General features: G+C 60.3%; 1 protein-coding gene across 2 annotated transcripts in view; it reads left to right on the top strand.

The window, feature by feature from the left end:
* TTYH1 (tweety family member 1) overlaps window positions 1-14,753 on the top strand; it is a 14,812-nt gene extending 59 nt beyond the window's left edge. The window contains exons 1-13 of one of the 2 annotated variants that reach the window (XM_030298319.1): window positions 1-106; window positions 2,720-2,898; window positions 4,784-4,895; window positions 5,364-5,584; window positions 8,331-8,426; window positions 9,683-9,755; window positions 10,060-10,135; window positions 10,604-10,659; window positions 10,801-10,893; window positions 11,036-11,128; window positions 13,860-14,002; window positions 14,122-14,167; window positions 14,257-14,753. The exon at window positions 1-106 is cut by the window's left edge and continues 59 nt beyond it. In XM_030298319.1, the coding sequence (XP_030154179.1) occupies window positions 1-106; window positions 2,720-2,898; window positions 4,784-4,895; window positions 5,364-5,584; window positions 8,331-8,426; window positions 9,683-9,755; window positions 10,060-10,135; window positions 10,604-10,659; window positions 10,801-10,893; window positions 11,036-11,128; window positions 13,860-14,002; window positions 14,122-14,167; window positions 14,257-14,295 (1,333 nt within the window). In that variant the 3' untranslated portion in view covers window positions 14,296-14,753. The remainder of the gene's footprint in view (window positions 107-2,719; window positions 2,899-4,783; window positions 4,896-5,363; window positions 5,585-8,330; window positions 8,427-9,682; window positions 9,756-10,059; window positions 10,136-10,603; window positions 10,660-10,800; window positions 10,894-11,035; window positions 11,129-13,859; window positions 14,003-14,121; window positions 14,168-14,256) is intronic. The other variant, XM_030298320.1, reaches the window with a different exon arrangement.
* Window positions 14,754-17,728: the final 2,975 nt, after the last annotated feature.

Genomic DNA, 17,728 nt, shown 5'->3' on the forward strand with positions numbered 1-17,728 from the left:
CCGACCCTCGGCTTGGGTGCATTTGCTCCACCAGCTGCCCCGCGCCGACTTCCAGCTCCGCCCGGTACCCAGCGGCTTCGCGCCCCAAGAGCAAGAATACCAGCAGGTGGGAGCGGGCGCGGGGGTCCTGGGGGCGGGGGCGCGGAGGGTGGGCAGAGCTGAGGGGTCCCGAGGGAGGAGGGGGCTGGGTGGCAGAGTCCTGTGTTCTCCGCGGGTGGGAGCCGGGCCCGGACTTCGGGGTATCTGAAAGCGCAGGACGTGAGGCTCCCCTACCTGGAGGTTCCCCTGGGACGGGCGCTGGGGGCCGGAGCCCTGGCTCCTTAAGTGAGGGAGGGCCCGGGGCCTGGACCCCTCAGTCCCACAGGGAAGGGACCCCAGGGTTTCGGGAGCTGTCTGGGAAGCGAGCCTCCAGGGCCACCAGGGAGACAGGTCCACTCTCCGTGTCCTAAAAGATGACCCCTCCCCTGATAGGGTCGGGGCAGTCCAGGTGAATATGTCCCAGGTAAGGTACGACTTGGGAGAGACAGAAACCGATCGCGGCGGGGAGGAAGAAGGCCGGGGTGCCTCGGTCCAGGACGGGATTGAGACCTGAAATGGGGAAGGGGCGTGAGGGGTTCAGGGCCAGGGATGGGGGACTGAGCTGGAGGTCCTGGCAGAGGAAGCTTGCAGCCTGTATGTACATTCCGGGGTGTGTGTGTGTGGGGGGGCGTCCAGCGCGCTGGGGCGCGTGGGGGTGGGGGTGAAGAGGAGGTTCCTTTTGGGGACCAGAGGATGACAGAAATGGGTCCGGAGGGTGGGGCTGGGTGGGAACCTGACAGGCGGCGGTCCCTGGGGAAGGGGGCCCAGCCTGGGTCAGCTCCAGAAAGGGGGAGAAAGAACTGTCCCCTGACCCAGTTTAATTCAAGTCCTTGGCTTTGAGATTAATGAGAAGCAAGGCTTGGCCGGGGACGGGGTGGGGGGAGTGTGTGTGTCGGGGGCGGGGTGGGGGGTGGGGTGGAGCTGGGGGTCAGGGTGGAGCTAAGGGTCCCGGGCCCTGCCTGGAGGGTCTAGGCCCCTCGGATCTGTGCAGGGGGAGCTCCTGGGCTAGAGGGCTGGGGATTGGAGAGCTTAGGGGTGGGGGGGTCCCAGAAAAGCAGAGAGGGGGATGTGTGCTGTATTGTGAGCTATTTGGGTCATGGCTGTGCCAGCCGGGAGCAGCTCCTCCCTGCCACTCCGCGCCGCCCTCTCCCCACCAAATGGGGACCGCCAACCCCCTTGCCCACAGCCTCACGCTTACACAACCACGACCTCCAGTGCCGGTCACCGACGCCCCCTCACGGCCGGGGAGACCTGCCCACACAGCCAAGCACCAGTAGCTGGCCCGGTCCCAGTCACTGCCGGAGGCTCTCGGAGAGGCTCACTCCGCCCCCGTCATCGACAGGGTGACAGGTCTGGGACACGCACAAAGTCACACGGCCCGGGAGGGGACACTGCCCCCCAGGGAGATTACCACTGTGGGCACGGCTGGAAAAAGTCAGGCGCTGGGTGCCACCAGGCTGGAAGAGACACTCACACACACCCACATAGTCACATGTACATACACACACTCACACGCACGTTCCTGCCCTCACTTACACACTCACACGTGCCCCATACTCACACAGTCACACAGACATACACACTCACAATTCCCTCGGTCACTCATACACCCCAAGCTCACTTGTATACACACACTTTCTCGCCCACTTTCACATATATTCTTGCCCCCCCCTCACACACACACACACACACACACACACACACACACACAGAGTCAGGTGTATCTCGTGGTAGACAAACTCAGTCAAAGATAAAACACCCAGTTTCACAGCCAGACACGCAAATAAACCACACGCTTGTGTCACACACCCCACACTCCACCCTGCAGGGACAAAAGCAGAGAGCCTGTAGTTTACGGGAAATGGCATCAGGGAGCCTGGAGGTCTGGTTCTGTTCCCCATGTTGTCCCTACTGTGCTGTGTGGCTCCAGGTAACGCCCTGCCCTGTTCTGGGCGTGCGGAAGAGGACAGGAGTGCACGGCACCCGCTGGGAAATCCTGCCCTGTGGAGAGCCAGGTGGTGCCGCGAGGCTTTGCCAACTGCATACACCTGTTCTCTCCCTGCCTTTGGTTCTCTCTCTGTCTCTGTCCCAAGCCTCCGTCTCTGAGCCTTGCACACGCTCTCACTGCCATGGAGGCTGTCACGCCCCCCTCCCTGTGAGTCCCTGGGTGACAGACTCACAGTGCGGTGGGTGTGCAGAGCTCAGCAGCAGGGGAGAGAGCGAGCCGAGTGGGGAGGAGCAGCAAGGAGGAGGGGAGAGGCAGGCTGCCCACCCCCAACCTCGCGCACACATCTCCAGGAACAGGCGCCCCCGTCCACCCCCTGATCCCACTCGGTTCCGGAGACAGGTCCCAGCAGGCCCTAGGAGAGGCTCTATTCCAACCGCCTAGTGGGGGTGAGGAGGGACAGTCTCAGAGAGGGGAAGGTCACACGCAGAGCGGAACTGGAACCCAGGATTTGGGCCTCTGCTGACCCAGCTGCCAGCCTGGGAGGGGCTGGGGACCCCACCTTTCCCTACAGACTGAGAACCACAGGCTGGGCTTGACCCCCAATCTAGCCGGGGCTGCCTTCCACCTCCACTGGAATCCCCCACGTCCGGGACCTCCAGCCCCTCTGAGGCCTCCTGTCTCCCCCTTCCCCAGGCCCTGTTGCTGGTGGCGGCCTTGGCGGGCCTGGGCTTGGGCCTGAGCCTCATTTTCATTGCTGTCTACCTCATCCGCTTTTGCTGCTGCCGGCCCCCCGAGCCCCCTGGGGCCAAGAGCCCCCCACCCGGGGGAGGCTGTGTCACCTGGAGCTGTATCGCTGCCCTTCTCGTCGGCTGGTAATGGGGCCCCAGGGCGGGTGGGGAAGTGGGGACGGGGCTCCCCATGCTCGCGCTCAGTCTTCCGGAGGGTGTCCTAGCATCCCACCTCAGCCTTGACTCGGGAAAACAGCTCCCGTTGCGTGGATGGAGAAACTGAGTTTCGAGACGAGGGGTGACCTCCCAAGGACAGCCAGCCCTGCAGGAGGAGGCAGGGGTTAAGAGCTCGGGCTTGGTGGCCTTGTCACTGAATAGCTGTGCAGCTAGGGGATATAATCTCTCTAGGTCTCAGTTTCCACATCTCTAAAATGGACGCTATAGCAAAGCCCACCTGCTAGTTATGGTAAGATTAAATGAGAGCATGTACAGTGCCTGGCTCACAGTGGTACTCAGTAAATGGTGACTGGTGATGTCATTCATGAACTCATTCATTCATTCATTCATTCTGCAACTATTTCCTGGGGATCTACTGTGTGCCAGGAGATACCCAACTGGCCGGACAAGAGTCTTGCCCTCATGGGGCTGATGATGTTCTAGTCAGGCAGACAGACATCGTAGGAATATTCAGAATTCCAGAGCAGACCCCGCGGCCCAGACCTGAGCGGGTCTAACTCCTTCCCACAGTAACCCGCCTGGATTCAGGGTACTCACACCCAGGTTGGAAAGGCCAAGTCTCAGGGAGAGGCGGAAAGTAACTTTTCAAGGCCCTGCCTTTTTCTGTGACCCCCAGGGTGGGGGGGGGGGAGAGGAAAGGACGACTTGACGACGACCCACTGTTCAGCAGGAGCCAGCTCTAAGCACAGCCTTGGCCAGCAGGCCACACCCCCACCAGCGCAGGACAGTCGCCCTGTTCCCCAGGACTGGACCCGCTGGGGGGGGGGGTGGTGGCGGGCTGCGCTCTACCGCACCCCCTCGCTGCAGGAACCAGCAGAATGTGTTTGGGGGTGTCTGTGGGGGAGGGGGGCTGGGCGTCCTATATCCAAAATGCTTCCTCCTCGGGCTCTCTTGAGTGGGGGTGGACAGGAACGGTGGACAAAGGCCCCGTGGGGGAGAGACACGGCCGGCCCCCGCGGCCCGGGAACAAGAGCAGCTTTGTCTGCCCTCCAACAATGGGGGGGAGGGGGGGCGGCGGGGCGGGCGTGGGATCCCAGGGCTGGGGGTGGGGCCCGGTAGTCGGGGCTGGGAACCTTGCGGGCGCCCGCCTCCCTCCGCCCGGTCCGGCCCGGCCCCTCCGCGGAGGGACACTCCGGGGGCGGTGGGGGGAAGGACGGGCCCACATTCAGACCCCACAATGGAGCTCTGTGTGCTGGCCGCGGAGGGGCGGGGGCGCAGGCTTCTGGCCCATCGGCCCCACATTCCCTTGCTTCGCTCCCAGCTGGCCAGACGCTTGGGTCCCCGGGGGTGGGGGAAGGCGGGGAGCTCCAGGCTGGGGTCCCCCAGGAGATGAGGGCTGGGGCCCTGCACTGCTAGGATCCCCCAGCAGGCGGGGAGGGGACGGCGGGGACCCCGAAGAGACAGGTGCTCCTGTCGGGGATGCTTGAGGGAAGGATGAGGAATGGGAGTGGGGCCGGCGGTCCCGGGGAGGGGGGGGGGGTGGAGCGGAGCGCTTCTCCTGGGGCTGGGCGTGCCGGGAGTTCGGCTCCAGTGAGGTTCGGGTTAAATCTGTCCCCCCCCCCTCCACCCACCATTAGCATCACAATGACGTCCCCGGGGCGGGGGAGTGGGGGGGGGGGCTTCCCGTCACCTTGGCAACCGGTGGGGGCCAGGCTGGAGACGTTCCTTTCCCACGACGGGCTGGACCAATGGGGTGGGGGTGGGAGCCGGGATTGGGCATGTGAGGAGGTGGGGGGGACGCGGCCCCCAGGGTCCCAGGACAGGTTGTGATTTCCCGTCCCTCCCCTCCCAGCGCCGGCATTGGCATCGGTTTCTATGGCAACAGCGAGACCAGCGATGGGGTGTCCCAGCTCAGCTCGGCCCTGCTGCATGCCAACCACACGCTCAGCGCCATAGACCACCTGGTGAGGGGCCAGGCAGCGGCCAGACCGATCCCCCGAGGCACAGAGGGCCACCTCCGGGAGAAACTGGACCCACACTCAGAGCCCAGCACCCATCCCTGAAACCCTGGGCCCCAGACTCAGAAGTTCAGGTTGCAACTTGTGGACCTCAGACTGGACACCTGGACCCCCATCCCTGACAGCCACCGGGACCTTAACCCAGATCTGGACCGTGGGGCTCGAACCTAGACCCCCACCCCCCCTTCACACTTGGTCTCTACCGGGGACCCAAGCCACTGACCACCCAGGGTTCCTGATGGAGGCCGCAGAACTGTACCCCTCCGTCCTTTCCTCATTCCACAGATGTCCTAGCCCCTAGATCTCAGACACCTGCCACCGCTCACCTCTGCTTCACCCTCACAACTCTGTCCCCCAACCCTGGCCTCCCCAAAGAAGACCCTCCCCTGACCCCAGACTCACCCCTGCACGCAGGTGTTGGAGACAGTGGAGAGGCTGGGTGAGGCAGTGAGGACAGAGCTGACCAGCCTGGAGGAGGTGCTCGCACAGCGCACGGAGCTGGTGGCTGCTGCCCGGGGCGCTCGGCGGCAGGCGGAGGCCGTGACCCAGCAGCTGCAGGGGCTGGCCTTCTGGCGGGGAGTGCCCTTGAGCCCCCTGCAAGTGGCCGAAGATGTGTCCTTCGTGGAGGAGTACAGGTGGGTGACCGCTCCTTCAGCCTGGGTGGTTGTGCCTCCGGGGGACATCAGGCAATGTTGGGAGACGTGCTTGGTGGTCACCCCTGGGGGACGGGGAGCTACCGGCCCCTGGTAGGCAGAGACCAGAGACGCGTCCTACAGTGCACAGGACGGTCCCTGCAGCAAGGGATGGCCTTTGTCAAGTGTCAGTAGTGCCCAGGTGGAGACACCCTGTGACACAGCTGGACCGAGTCGCCCCACACCCCCCTCACCCCCGAGGATTCATCCACTCACGCCCAGACTGGCGCTACTCTTCTCGGTCATCCACCCATCTGACACGTGTATCCACTCAACACACGTTTATTTAGCACCTTGCGTGCAAGAGAGACATACCCGAGTGATTGGGAACGGGAGCTCTAAAGCCAGAGGGCCACTCCCTAACCGTGTGACAAGTTCCTCACGAGTTCTGTGCCTCAGTGTCCCAATCTGTAAAACGGGAATAATGGATAGCGTTCCCCTCATGGGATTGTTGAGGATTAGACGCGTCCGTATCCGTTAAGTGCTTCCAGCAGCGACCAGCTCGTTCTGTACGGTTGTCTGTGAGATGTAAGTTTTTGTTAAGACAGACGGCAACTCCTGCCCGTCTTCCAGTAAGGGGGCCAATAAGGAACACACACGAGTAAAACATTGTCTCCAAGGTGGTGGGTGGGGGGAGCTCGGGAGAAAATTGAGCAGGAGGGAGGGGTGGGCTGGGTCCAGAGGCTGGCAGGGGCTGGGGGCTGCAGGGGAGGCCTGGGAAGGCCACACGGAGAAGGTAGAGGCAGACTAGGACTGAAGCGGCCCGTGACGAGGATGGCCCACGGCCGTCAGACGAGCCTGGGTCCCCGTGAGGACAGCTTCTGCTTTGTGGCTGAGCCCAGAGGCCGCACGTACCAGGCCTCAGCCCCCTTCCAGGGGTTCCGGTAGCTGTGCAGAACTCCACCGGGGTGAGGCAGGCCCACCACCAACAGGAAACATCTGGATGTACCAACATGAGAGTGCCTGGCACTTGGGAGTCGTCCCTCAACGAAGGTGGCCAGTTTCCTGCAAGAGAACGGGGGCCCCTGGAGGGAGAGCTTCCTGGCAGAGTTCCTGGAGGCTGAGAGCAGGAGTTCACAGCACACAACTAGGGCAGGAGGCTGGGCTGCCCCTGACGGAAGTGAGAGTGAGCTGCCGTGTGCATGTGCCGCGCGCATGTGCGGTGTGTGCGTGCGGTGTGCTGTGCGCCGTGTGCCGTGGGGACACTGGCAGCGAAAGCGTGGAGGTCTACTGGGTCACGCGGCCCAGCTCCTTCCCTGGGAAGGAGGGTCCCTGCCACTCTGGGGCCCCAGCCTGGGCACAGCCGCGTGGGGAGCAGTGCGAGCATGCCGTGCGCTGAGCGCGCTCTGGGGCCGCGTGGGGAGGATTGCGAGCGGTGCCGTGCGCTGAGCGCGCTCTGGGGCCGCGTGGGGAGCACTACAGGCGATGCCGTGCGCTGAGCGCGCTCTGTGGCCGCGTGGGGAGCATTGCGAGCGATGCCGTGCGCTGAGCGCGCTCTGGGGCCGTGCTCCATCAGAGTGAATCAGTCACTGAGACCTAAGTAAGTAACACTTGAAGTTTCCTAGCTAGCGTTCGAGCTCGTATTTTTTTTTTTTTTAAATTTTTTTTTTTCAACGTTTATTTATTTTTTTTGGAACAGAGAGAGACAGAGCATGAACGGGGGAGGGGCAGAGAGAGAGGGAGACACAGAATCGGAAACAGGCTCCAGGCTCTGAGCCATCAGCCCAGAGCCCGACGCGGGGCTCGAACTCACGGACCGCGAGATCGTGACCTGGCTGAAGTCGGACGCTTAACCGACTGCGCCACCCAGGCGCCCCTCGAGCTCGTATTTAAGTGTGTCCACGTGCTTGGAACCCTTCTTTTTTTTTATTTTTAATTTATTTTTATTTATTTTTATTATTTATTATTTATTATTTATTTATTTATTAAAAAAATTTTTTTTCTTAATGTTTTTATTTTTGAGACAGAGAGAGACAGAGCATGAGCAGGGAAGGGGCAGAGAGAGAGGGAGACACAGAATCGGAAGCAGGCTCCAGGCTCTGAGCCATCAGCACAGAGCCCGATATGGGGCTCGAACTCACAGACTGTGAGATCATGACCCGAGCCGAAGTCGGACGCTCAACCGACTGAGCCACCCAGGTGCCCTTGGCACCCTTCTAAGTGCTCTCCCACTAGCCTTGCGACAAGCTCTTGGAGTAGGTGCTGTTGTTCTCCCCCCGTGGTACAGGCGGGGAAACCGAGGCACAGGAGGCAAAGTTCCAGAGACAAGGGTTGCGTGCAGCTAGGAGGCAGAGAGAGGCTGGCCCCGAGCCCCAGGCCGTGCAATGTGACACTCAGCGCGCCTGGGAATGACTCACTTCACCCTGCAGCCTGGGGAGGCAGGTGGGGCTCCAGGAGGCCAATCACTTGTGCCTGTTAGCGGGCTTCTGCTCGCTGCCATCCGGGAACGGGTCCAGGCGCCCCGGCCCTGGGACCTGAGCCCTGAAGGGCTACGGCGGCCCGCCTCCCAGCGCACCCGTTTCATGATGAGCCGGCTGCAGCCCGGGGGCCTGGTGGCTGGGGAGGGGGGCGCCTGCAGGGTCAGGCAGAGCAGGGCATGAATGTTGGCGAGCCGTCCCCCTGTGCCAAGTCCTGGCCTGGGAGCCGGGGTGCTGAAGGCTGGATTTGTCTCACTCTGTCCCTTCTCCAGGTGGCTGGCCTACGTCCTCCTGCTGCTGCTGGAGCTGCTGGTCTGTCTCTTCACGCTCCTGGGCCTGGCAAAGCAGAGCAAGTGGCTGGTGATCGTGTAAGAGCGGGCGCCCTCGTGGCAGGCGGGCTCACGTCACAGCACGAGGGGACCTCTTTCCATCCCACGGCGCTCTTGCGAGAGGGACCACTGCTGTCCTTCCCAGCCTCGTACTGCTTTCGTGCCCCCATCCCACAGGCCTGCCCCCGCGGGTCCTGGGCTGGGCCAGCGCGTGCAGAGAAACCGGGCCTGGAGGAGCCCAGGAGGCACAGGGCAGACCTGGAAACGCAGGATTCGAGGCCACGCGGGTGCTCCAAATCCTAGACAAAAGCCCGTAACGGTCGTGCTCAGGAAGGGGGTGGTTGCTGACTTCTGCTGAGGACCGTGCACACACAACCACCTGTGAACAAGGGGCCCCTCAGGCACCTGACGTGCAGAGGAGGGACCGAGGCAGAAGGCAACCACATCCGAGGCTGCGTGGCCATTGTGTGGCTCACGGGAGTCTCAGTACCACTCTCTGAGTTAAGGGCTCGTTAAATACGGCCAGCTCCCTTCTGGAACCTGCAGGCTGACCCTGTGAGGAAATGCTTTCCTTCTCCCCATTTGACACAGGGGGGACCGGGGCTCCGAGAGTTTGGGCCTCCTGCTCAGGGCTGCACAGCCGGGGAATGCTGGAGCTGGTGGTAGCCTATCCCACTCCGGGGGGCCCTTGCTTCCTCCCTGCCTCTGGGGGCCCTGCTGGGGCTCCCCGGTCTCCACGCCCACCCTGGGTAAGAAGTGCCACTGTCCCATGCGGGCTCCCCCTGAGGCTTCCGGACGGTGACCACCCTCCGGTGCTAACCCTCGCGCCCAGACCCCATCCCTAGAGAAAACTCAGGCTGCAGTTTCAGCCTCGGCTCTGTCCCCGCTCCTCGGGGGAGGAGTCTGGACAGAGCAGGAGGCTGACCAAGCTATGCTCCAACGTGGGAGGCACGTTTGCGGCTTGCTGGGCTCCTGTGAACTCAAAGCCGGGAAAGAGCCCGGAAACAGGCGGTAGCTCTCCCAGAATCCCGGTGCAAGGCAGGGGCAGAGCCGGGCTGGGATCTGGGGTGCTGGCTTGCCAGCCCAGGGCCCTTCTCACTGTCTTCCCCCCTCACCCCCGGGGAAGCAAGCTGAAGTTGTTCAGCTCGACGGCGTCAACAACCACAGATCTACAACCTGCACTCCCCACCCCCGCCCAGTTTCTCTGCCCCTACTTCTGCCCCTCCAGGCTCCAGAGGGTGGTAGGGAAGGGGGGCTGTGATGGGATGGACCGTGCTGAGTCCCCCCCTTTTTAGGATGGCAGTGATGAGTCTCCTGGTTCTTGTCCTGAGCTGGGGCTCCATGGGCCTGGAGGCGGCTACAGCTGTGGTGAGTGCTGCAGGCCAGGCCCCTGGGCCCTGGGACGTGGGGCTAGCAGCCGTGGCTACTGCATCCCGGGGCAGACCCTGAGGGGAAGGACTTGGGGCCAGGATCCCAGGTTCTGAGGTCTAGATCCTGAGGGCTGGAAGCTAGAGCCTTGGATACGTGTGTTCTAAGGGAGGGGGGCCTGGGGGCCTGGACTCCTGGCTTCCCAGGGCTGGGGGCTGGGCTGTTATCCAGACACTGAGTTCTGTGCGAGTGTGGAACTAGAAAAGTTTCTGGTCTGAGCCCTTTTTCCTGATGCTTCTCTCAGGGCCTTAGCGACTTCTGCTCCAGTCCTGACACCTACATCCTGAACCTGACCGAGGAGGAGACTGGGCTCGGTTCAGGTGATCCCATCAACCCGGCGCAGGCCCTGGCTCCTCAGGCCTCTGTGCCCAGTCCCGCCTGGGGTGGGGTTGGGGGCTCAGTCTCAGAAGCTCTCGGCACCTCTCCTGATGGGCTGGAAAAGAGAGGGATACAGAAGCTGGAGAGGGGAGACCAGAGGAGGGGCTGGGCCCGCCTCCCCAGGAATGGGAGGAAATGGGAGTGCACCTTAGACAAGGACGGGACTGCAGAAGATCCGGTTCCAGGGGAGTGTGGAGAGCCGCGTGTTTCTGACTGTGGCTGGAGAAGGGAGGGTGTGTTAGCCTGTCCCTGAATGCCAGGCCTCTGGGACCACAGGAGGGTCCTGAGCTGGGGAGACGCCCCTGGCCCTGAGGGTGGAAAGACAGGGCCCTGCCCCTTCCCACCTTTGCCCTGGGGAGGCGCTGGGGACCCAGGCTCATGGCCTCCCCCCTCTTTCCCTCCCGCTTCAGACATCCTGAACTATTATTTCCTCTGCAACCAGGCAGTCTCCAACCCCTTTCAACAGGTTAGGGGTGCGGGCAAGGGAGCCGGGCGGAGGAGGGCGGGCTGGGGCCTGGACTGCAGGTTCTGGGGGGGGATGCAGTCGCCAGGATGCAGAGCGGGCTGGGGGCGCGGACTACCCGGTCCTCCCTCTGTCTTCCCGCAGAGGCTGACTCTGTCCCAGCGGGCTCTGGCCAACATCCACTCCCAGCTGCAGGGCCTGGAGCGAGAAGCTGTCCCCCAGTTCCCTGATGCGCAGGTGCGCAGGCCGCTCCCAGGGGAAGGAGGCGGGGCGGCGGGTGGGGGCTCGCGGCCTGTGGGCGGGGTCTGTCCAGAGGGGCGGAGCCCGGGGGACCGCGCGGCCTGAGGAGTGCGTGGGGTAACACTCCACTCCCGTGCAGAAGCCTCTGCTGTCCTTGGAGGAGACGCTCAATGTCACAGAAGGAAACTTCCACCAGTTGGTGGCTCTGCTGCACTGTCGCGGCCTGCACAAGGTGAGCCCTGTCCCTTTGTCCCAATTCTTCTTCCAGGGAGCCCTCCGGTCTTTCTCCCACCCACCCTGAGAAATCCTTACGTTTATCTCTATTATTTATCTGCCATATAGCTGTTCTCTACCTACCTACCTATCACCTATCTGTCATCTGTATTCCTCCTCCCCGCTCGCCCCACCCCTCCCTTGCTCCCTGCCTTCCTCCTCGAGCCTGTGCCCGTTAGGGAATTCTGGAGCAAGACGGGCCTGGGGTCCAGTCCTGGCTCCTGACCTCAGGCAAGTCACTACCTACTCTGTGCCTCAGTTTCCTCGCTTATAAAACCGAGGTTGCAGGGGGTCAGCAGCTGTAAAGCTCTTGTGGGGGGGGCGGTGGTCTCATCGTACTGAGGCAGCAGGGGTGGGCAGGGCACCCCAGAGAAAGAATGCCTGGTTTCCTACAGACTCGGTCCGCTTTGGCCACCGGCAGGGGAGCACCCCTGAACCCCGGTTTCCCTCCCCGGTGAAAGGAGGGAGAGGACACCTGCTTTCCTGCACGGGACCGCCGTCCTCCCTGCACGCACGGGGCTTTGCTATGTGCGTTACCGCTGGTAGCTCCCTGAGCCCTCATTCGTCACGCTGTCGGTCGGAAGGAAATGCTGTCCTTGCCCCACCTAACGCACTTGGAAGATGAGGGGCAGAGGGCTGGGTCCCAGAGGCCTCGTTCCCCTCTCTCTCTGAGCCTCCACAGCCAGGCAGTCACCCAGTGTCATGCCCTCATTTCCTCGCCCCACCCCCATCCCAAGGGCCCACTGCAGCTCAGGCCTCTTGTACCCTGGAGGACACGTGCCTCCTCGGCCCTTGTGGTGTGTCCCCTCATGGGCCCTCAACAGGGCTGCCAGATGTACCAAACAAATAACCTCTTTACTGTTAGGTATGTCCCATGCTGTGTCGGGAAGGTGCTTGTACTAAAATTTTTTTGCTGTCGGGCATCTGAAATTCAAATCTAAGTGGGCATCCTGCCTTTGTTCTGGAGACCCTATCAGGGATCTGAACAGGCCCTTGCTGTGATCACATCCCTTCCATAGCTCCCACTGTCCCCAAAGCTTCGGAGGTTGGCACTCTAACAAGGGGGCCATGGGGGACACAATGAAGCAATACTCAGGGTTGCTGAACACCTGAGCTGCAAAATCCTAGAAAGCACCCCGACTTTCCATGGAAGGGCAAACTGGGCCCCACAGATCACTCACTCTCTGGTCCAGGCCAACACTGGGCCGGACTGCGCTTCCCAAGGTTCACTGTGGACAGAGGGAAGGAAGGGAGGGAGAAGGGTGGGTCAGAGTCTCACCTTCCACTGGTGTGCCATGTGACCCTCGGCCTCAGTTTCCCCTCTCTAGGCTCTAGGGTCCCCACGTACTAAAATCAGGATTGACATCAGGGATAAAGTGCCAGGAGGGTGGGTCTGGAGCCTCAGAGACCTGGCTCCAATCCCAGCTCTGCCCCTTCCAGGCTGTGTGACTCTGGGCAAGTGGCTTGCCCTCTCTGGGCTTCAACTTTCTGCCACTGCAAAACGCAGCAGTGTGAGGGGGAGCTGATCTCTGCCTTGCAGGGCTATGAGGAGGGTAGGTGCCTGATACAGTATAAACAGAAGGCCCCACCACCCTGACGGGCCCCTCCCTTGTGACACACTGGCCCAGTACCAGGCACCCCTGCCCGCCAGCCAAGGACTCAAGCCAGAAACCTTCTAGAAGCATCCTTCTTGCTGTCTGTCAGCAAGCCATTACCTCCCGCAGCCATTCCCCAGGCAAGTTCTGCTGGCCCTTCCTCTGAAACCCACCCGGGCTCTGAGCACGACTCACTCCACCTGCTGTACCCTGGTCACCCTCCTCACCTCCCACCCAGTGGCCACACAGTATTTCCCCTGTCCCCCTGCTTGTCCCCCCCCCCCCCAATCTGTCCTCCCCGAAACAGCTAACAGCTGGCTGAGCCTCACACACAATCCGATCAAGTTCTTTCTCCACTAAAACCCTTCGGCGACTCCCCTGCACACGGATTAAAGTCCAGTTCCACGCCTCGCCTGCAGGGGGCCCGGGCTGCTCCTAGCCTCCGCCCCTCACACCCCCTCCCTGCACAGGCCACAGCAGCCCTCAGACGGCTCCGGGGCCTCCAGCGGGCACGTGCCTTCCTGCCAGGATCCGTCCCCGCTGCTGCCAGGGCCCAGCACTGCCTTCTGGTCCCCTCTTGGCTTCCTGTGACCTGAAATGACCTCACTACGTGCAAGGTGCCATTCTGAGTCCGTGGCTCTTCTTAGCGAGGTTCTGAGCCAGAGATCCTGCCCCCAGGGGACGTCTGGGGGTGCACAGAGACATGTCTGGGTTGTCCCAACCGGGGAGGGGGTGCTACTGGCATCCAGTGGATAGAGCCCAGAGAGGCTGTCCAACATCCTCCAGTGCACGGGACAGCCCCACACTAGACCAAGGCTGAGCTGGTGTGGCGGCTGGGGGTGCAGTGGAGAGGAGGCCACGATTTGGGTTTATACCTCCAGGTACAATGACTGTGCTTGGAGCACCTCCAGGGTGCTTGGACTGAGTCCAGGTGACAGGGGAGGAAACCGAGGCACAGAGAGGTCAAGTGACTTGCCCAGCAGGGCACAGCCAGGTGGGCGGTCTGAGCCGTGCACACTGTGCGTGTGTGTGTGTGGGGGGGGGGGGCCTGGGGGAGGGGCGCTGCCCGCTGACACCCTCCCCCGCCCACCCCAGGACTACGGCGCTGCCCTTCGGGGCCTGTGTGAGGATGCCCTGGAAGGCCTGCTCCTCCTGCTGCTCTTCTCCCTCCTGTCCGCGGGGGCCCTAGCCACCGCCTTGTGCAGCCTGCCCCGCGCCTGGGCCCTCTTCCCGCCCAGGTCAGGAGGGGAGGGGGCGTGGTCCCGGGAGTGGTGGTGGGGTGACCACCCCCGGGCCGCGGCTGGTGTTGGGGGTCAGCCTCCTCATGGAGCCCCCATCCTGCCTCTCTGCCACTCAGTGACGACTATGATGACACAGACGATGACGACCCTTTCAACCCTCAGGTAGTGGACCCGCTGGTCTGGGGGAGGGGCTGGGGGCCTGCACCACGGCGCCAGACCCCCTCCGTGCCCTGTCCCCAATCTCCCTGCAGGAATCCAAGCGCTTTGTGCAGTGGCAGTCATCCATCTGAGCCCCTCCTCCACGCCGGACTGGAGCCCGTGACCCCCACCCCGGTGAGCTTCCAGAGAGCGACACCCCGGTTCCCGGAGCTGCCGCTGCTCTCCTGTCCCTCACTCTGGGGACCAGGGCGGCCCTGCCGTCTGCCTCGGGCCCCTGTGTCTGCCTCTCCCTGCGGTTCCTTCCCTGGCGGCCGGAGAAGATCCCACTGACCCAGCCTGAGCGGGCTCTCACCACTAACAGCACCTCTACTACACGCCCCTACCGAGGGGGCAGGCCGGGGCCTGGGGCTGGCAGGCAGGGATGGCCAGCTAGCCCCGCACCCTTCACCCTTGGCCACCAGGCCCATCCTTGCAGGGACACAAGTGCCCGGCCCCTGCCATGCCCCAGGGGGCTTAGGGCCGTGACCTCCACTTGCGGCACTAACTTGGGAATGGGTTGATTTGAAATAAAAGGGAAAACTTTATTTTACAAGCAGCTGGGTCCTTATTTCTCTCCTCCCTGATCTGGCCTCCCAGCTGGGGCCCAGGGACCCCCTCACGGCAGCGGGAGGCTGCCGGGCACTTCTGTTTCCGTCCAGGCTCTGTGGCGGTTCCAGAGGTATTGTTATTTTAAATAGTAATAATGACGATAACAACTTTTTTGCCTGATTCTAAAAGCAGGACCCAGGTCCTGACCCAGGAAGAGGCAGACATCCCTGGAATGGACCAGACCACCCAGAAATAGCTCTTAGAGTGTATGTATAGGACAGAAGACAGACGTCAAGTCAGAGTGAAGGGGCTGCTTGCTTTCAAAGATCTGCGAACACGGTGGCCCCTCACCCGGAAGAAAACATCCTACGTACAAGACAGGTGAAAATCTAAATGTAGACAAGGGAAGGGGCAGAAATATTTCAAAGGGTAAGTAGGAGATTTTGTATCTGGTATACCTTGGTTGGAAGGGGAGGATTTTCAGCAAGATCCTCTAAAGCTAGAAAGGAAAAGGTAATTTATTTGACAAACTGTGGAACTAAAAACAAACAAACAAACAAACAAACAAACAAACAAACAAACCATAAAGCCAAGAGGCAAATTAGTAGTCTAGGGAAAAGTCATTTTAACACATATGGCAAAGAAATGTGTTATTATTACTACATAAATCTGCAGAGCTTCCATAGACTAAGAAAAAGACGACTTGAAAATAAGCAACTAAAATGAACGTCCCAACACCAGTGAACAGACAAAAAGATGTTCAAACCCTAATAATTAGGAAGTGTGATTTGCAAACGAGCAGGATCGGTTTTCCAGCCCGTGTTGGCGACGCTAACACGGAGTCAGCGCGAAGATTCCCTGATGGCAGGGCTGTGGAGGTGCGGGCACTCAACCCGCGGCTCCTGACACTGGGAATCGCCACCCAGTGACAACAGTCTGCTCACGGGTGATCAAATCAAAACAGTGGAGACCCTCTGACCAGGCAGGCCTGCTTTGGGGGTTCACTTCACAGAAGGAGAGCAGAGGCATCTAAATCTAGGGACGTATGTTAAGGGTTGTCCGCTGCAACAAAACTTTGGCTTCTGGCTAAATTCGGAGCTGAAGGCCACAGAAAGAGGGCGAGTCCAATAAATAACCGTATGGCAGGGCTCTCCGGAACACAACAGCCCTTGGCTGGGTTCGGGACTTTAGGGAAGGCCTAAGAAAGGAGAGAACGGAGCTGGGTGTGACAGGCGGTGGCAGCACAGAGGACAAATGTGCAGGCTGTGATTAAGGGCCTTGCCTGCTGCTTACTTACCATCAGATGGCTGTGGTCAGTCACTTGACCTGTTGGGGCTCAGCTGCCTCACCCGTCATAGCGGGGGACATATGACAGGTCCCCAGGCCCTCCTCTGCGATTCCAAAATTCAAAGCTCTCCCGGACCACAAGTCTCCCTGAACTCCCTTAACTCACCGGGCGGCAAAAACAGACTAGTCCCCCTGCCTGTGTGAATGTTCATCTCTACCCTCCAGAAACACTGATGGGGTTACTTCCAAACGCCGTGCAGGGTACTGAGGGTACCAGGCACTGTGTGGGATACAGATCACGTTGCCTCTCGAAACCATGAAAAATCCTTAAAGCTCAAAACACATACCCGAGGGTCTCAGGTCAGGGCCTGTTGGCCCAGAGTGCCAGGGGTCAGACAGCGTAGGGCCTGCCTTAGGGGACCAGTCTTGCTAATAGTTTCCATCTTGTGCACTGCAAGGAATGTTCAAGGAAGCTTTCAGGGTGGACCGGCCTGAAGCTGGGAAGCAGAAACTGACCGCAACTTCCAGTGAAGGGGCTTCGGGCGCCCTAAGTGTTGACTCACTTTCTCCTCTTGACTGCAGCTGAGCTGGCTGACCCTGGGGCCTGCCCACAGCTCCTCAGGCTGCTTTGACCTCAAACACTGCCCTCTGGTGACCGTGAGTCCTTGCCTGCAAGCTGAAACGCCCCCTGATGGGTTGCAGATTCCAAAAGTAGCCTGAGATTCAGGCCGCCTGATTTTCTGCCAACAGGTCCAGGAGTGATGTGTAACCCGGGAGCTTTAACCAAGAAAGAAGGACATTTTGTCTAACCTTTACGAAAGATAAATATACTTTAATTTAAAAATCATACATAGAAGGACTTTCACTTCCAACCAAGAGGGAGGAACAGGGACTAGGTTTTCTTTCCTTCCTGAAACAACCAAAACCAGACAAAATATGTAAAACAACAGGGCTCAAGAGTCAGCATCAGGCAAAGGAGAGTGATCCCTGACGTGGAAAACACCCAGGTGAGCCCTGAAATCACCAGAGCCCATGGTCATCAGAGTCTGACCACAGAACAGCAAAGGGGGACTGAGACAGAACACCTCCCAAAGGCCCCACCTAAAACTGCTCTAAAAAAGCCTATTAAAAAAAGAAAAATCTCACACCAGAAAAAGGCCACAAAAGGGGAAAAGGGAAACAAAGATGGGACAAATAGAAACCCCATAGCAAGATGACAGGTATAAAGGCAAGCATACCAATAATCTTGCTAAAAGTGTTGTTATAAACACTTCTTTTAAAAGGCAGAGATTGTTCACTTGGGTAAAAAAGACCCAACTATAAGCTATGTACAAGAAACCTATCGGCAGAAAGAAAGAAAAAGAAAGGAAGGAAGAAACCCACCTTAAATATAACCGTTAAAAGTAAAGGGATGCTAGGGGCGCCTGGTGGCTCAGTCAGTTAAGTGTCTGACTCTTGATTTCGGCTCAAGTCACAATCTCACAGTTCGTGTCACTAAGCCCGGCAAGGGGCTCTGCGCTGACAACTCAGGGTCTGCTTGGATTCTCTCTCTCCCTCTCTCTGCCCCTCCTTCCCTACAAGTATGCACGCTCTCACTCTTGCTCTCAAAAGTAAAAAGAGCAAAGGGATGCTAAAGGCAATGGGGTACTCTAGATTAGACCCTAGCACATAAAGAACACATTAGTGGAA

The sequence above is a fragment of the Lynx canadensis genome, chromosome E2 (genome assembly GCF_007474595.2).
Source record: "Lynx canadensis isolate LIC74 chromosome E2, mLynCan4.pri.v2, whole genome shotgun sequence".
Lineage (NCBI taxonomy): Eukaryota > Metazoa > Chordata > Mammalia > Carnivora > Felidae > Lynx > Lynx canadensis.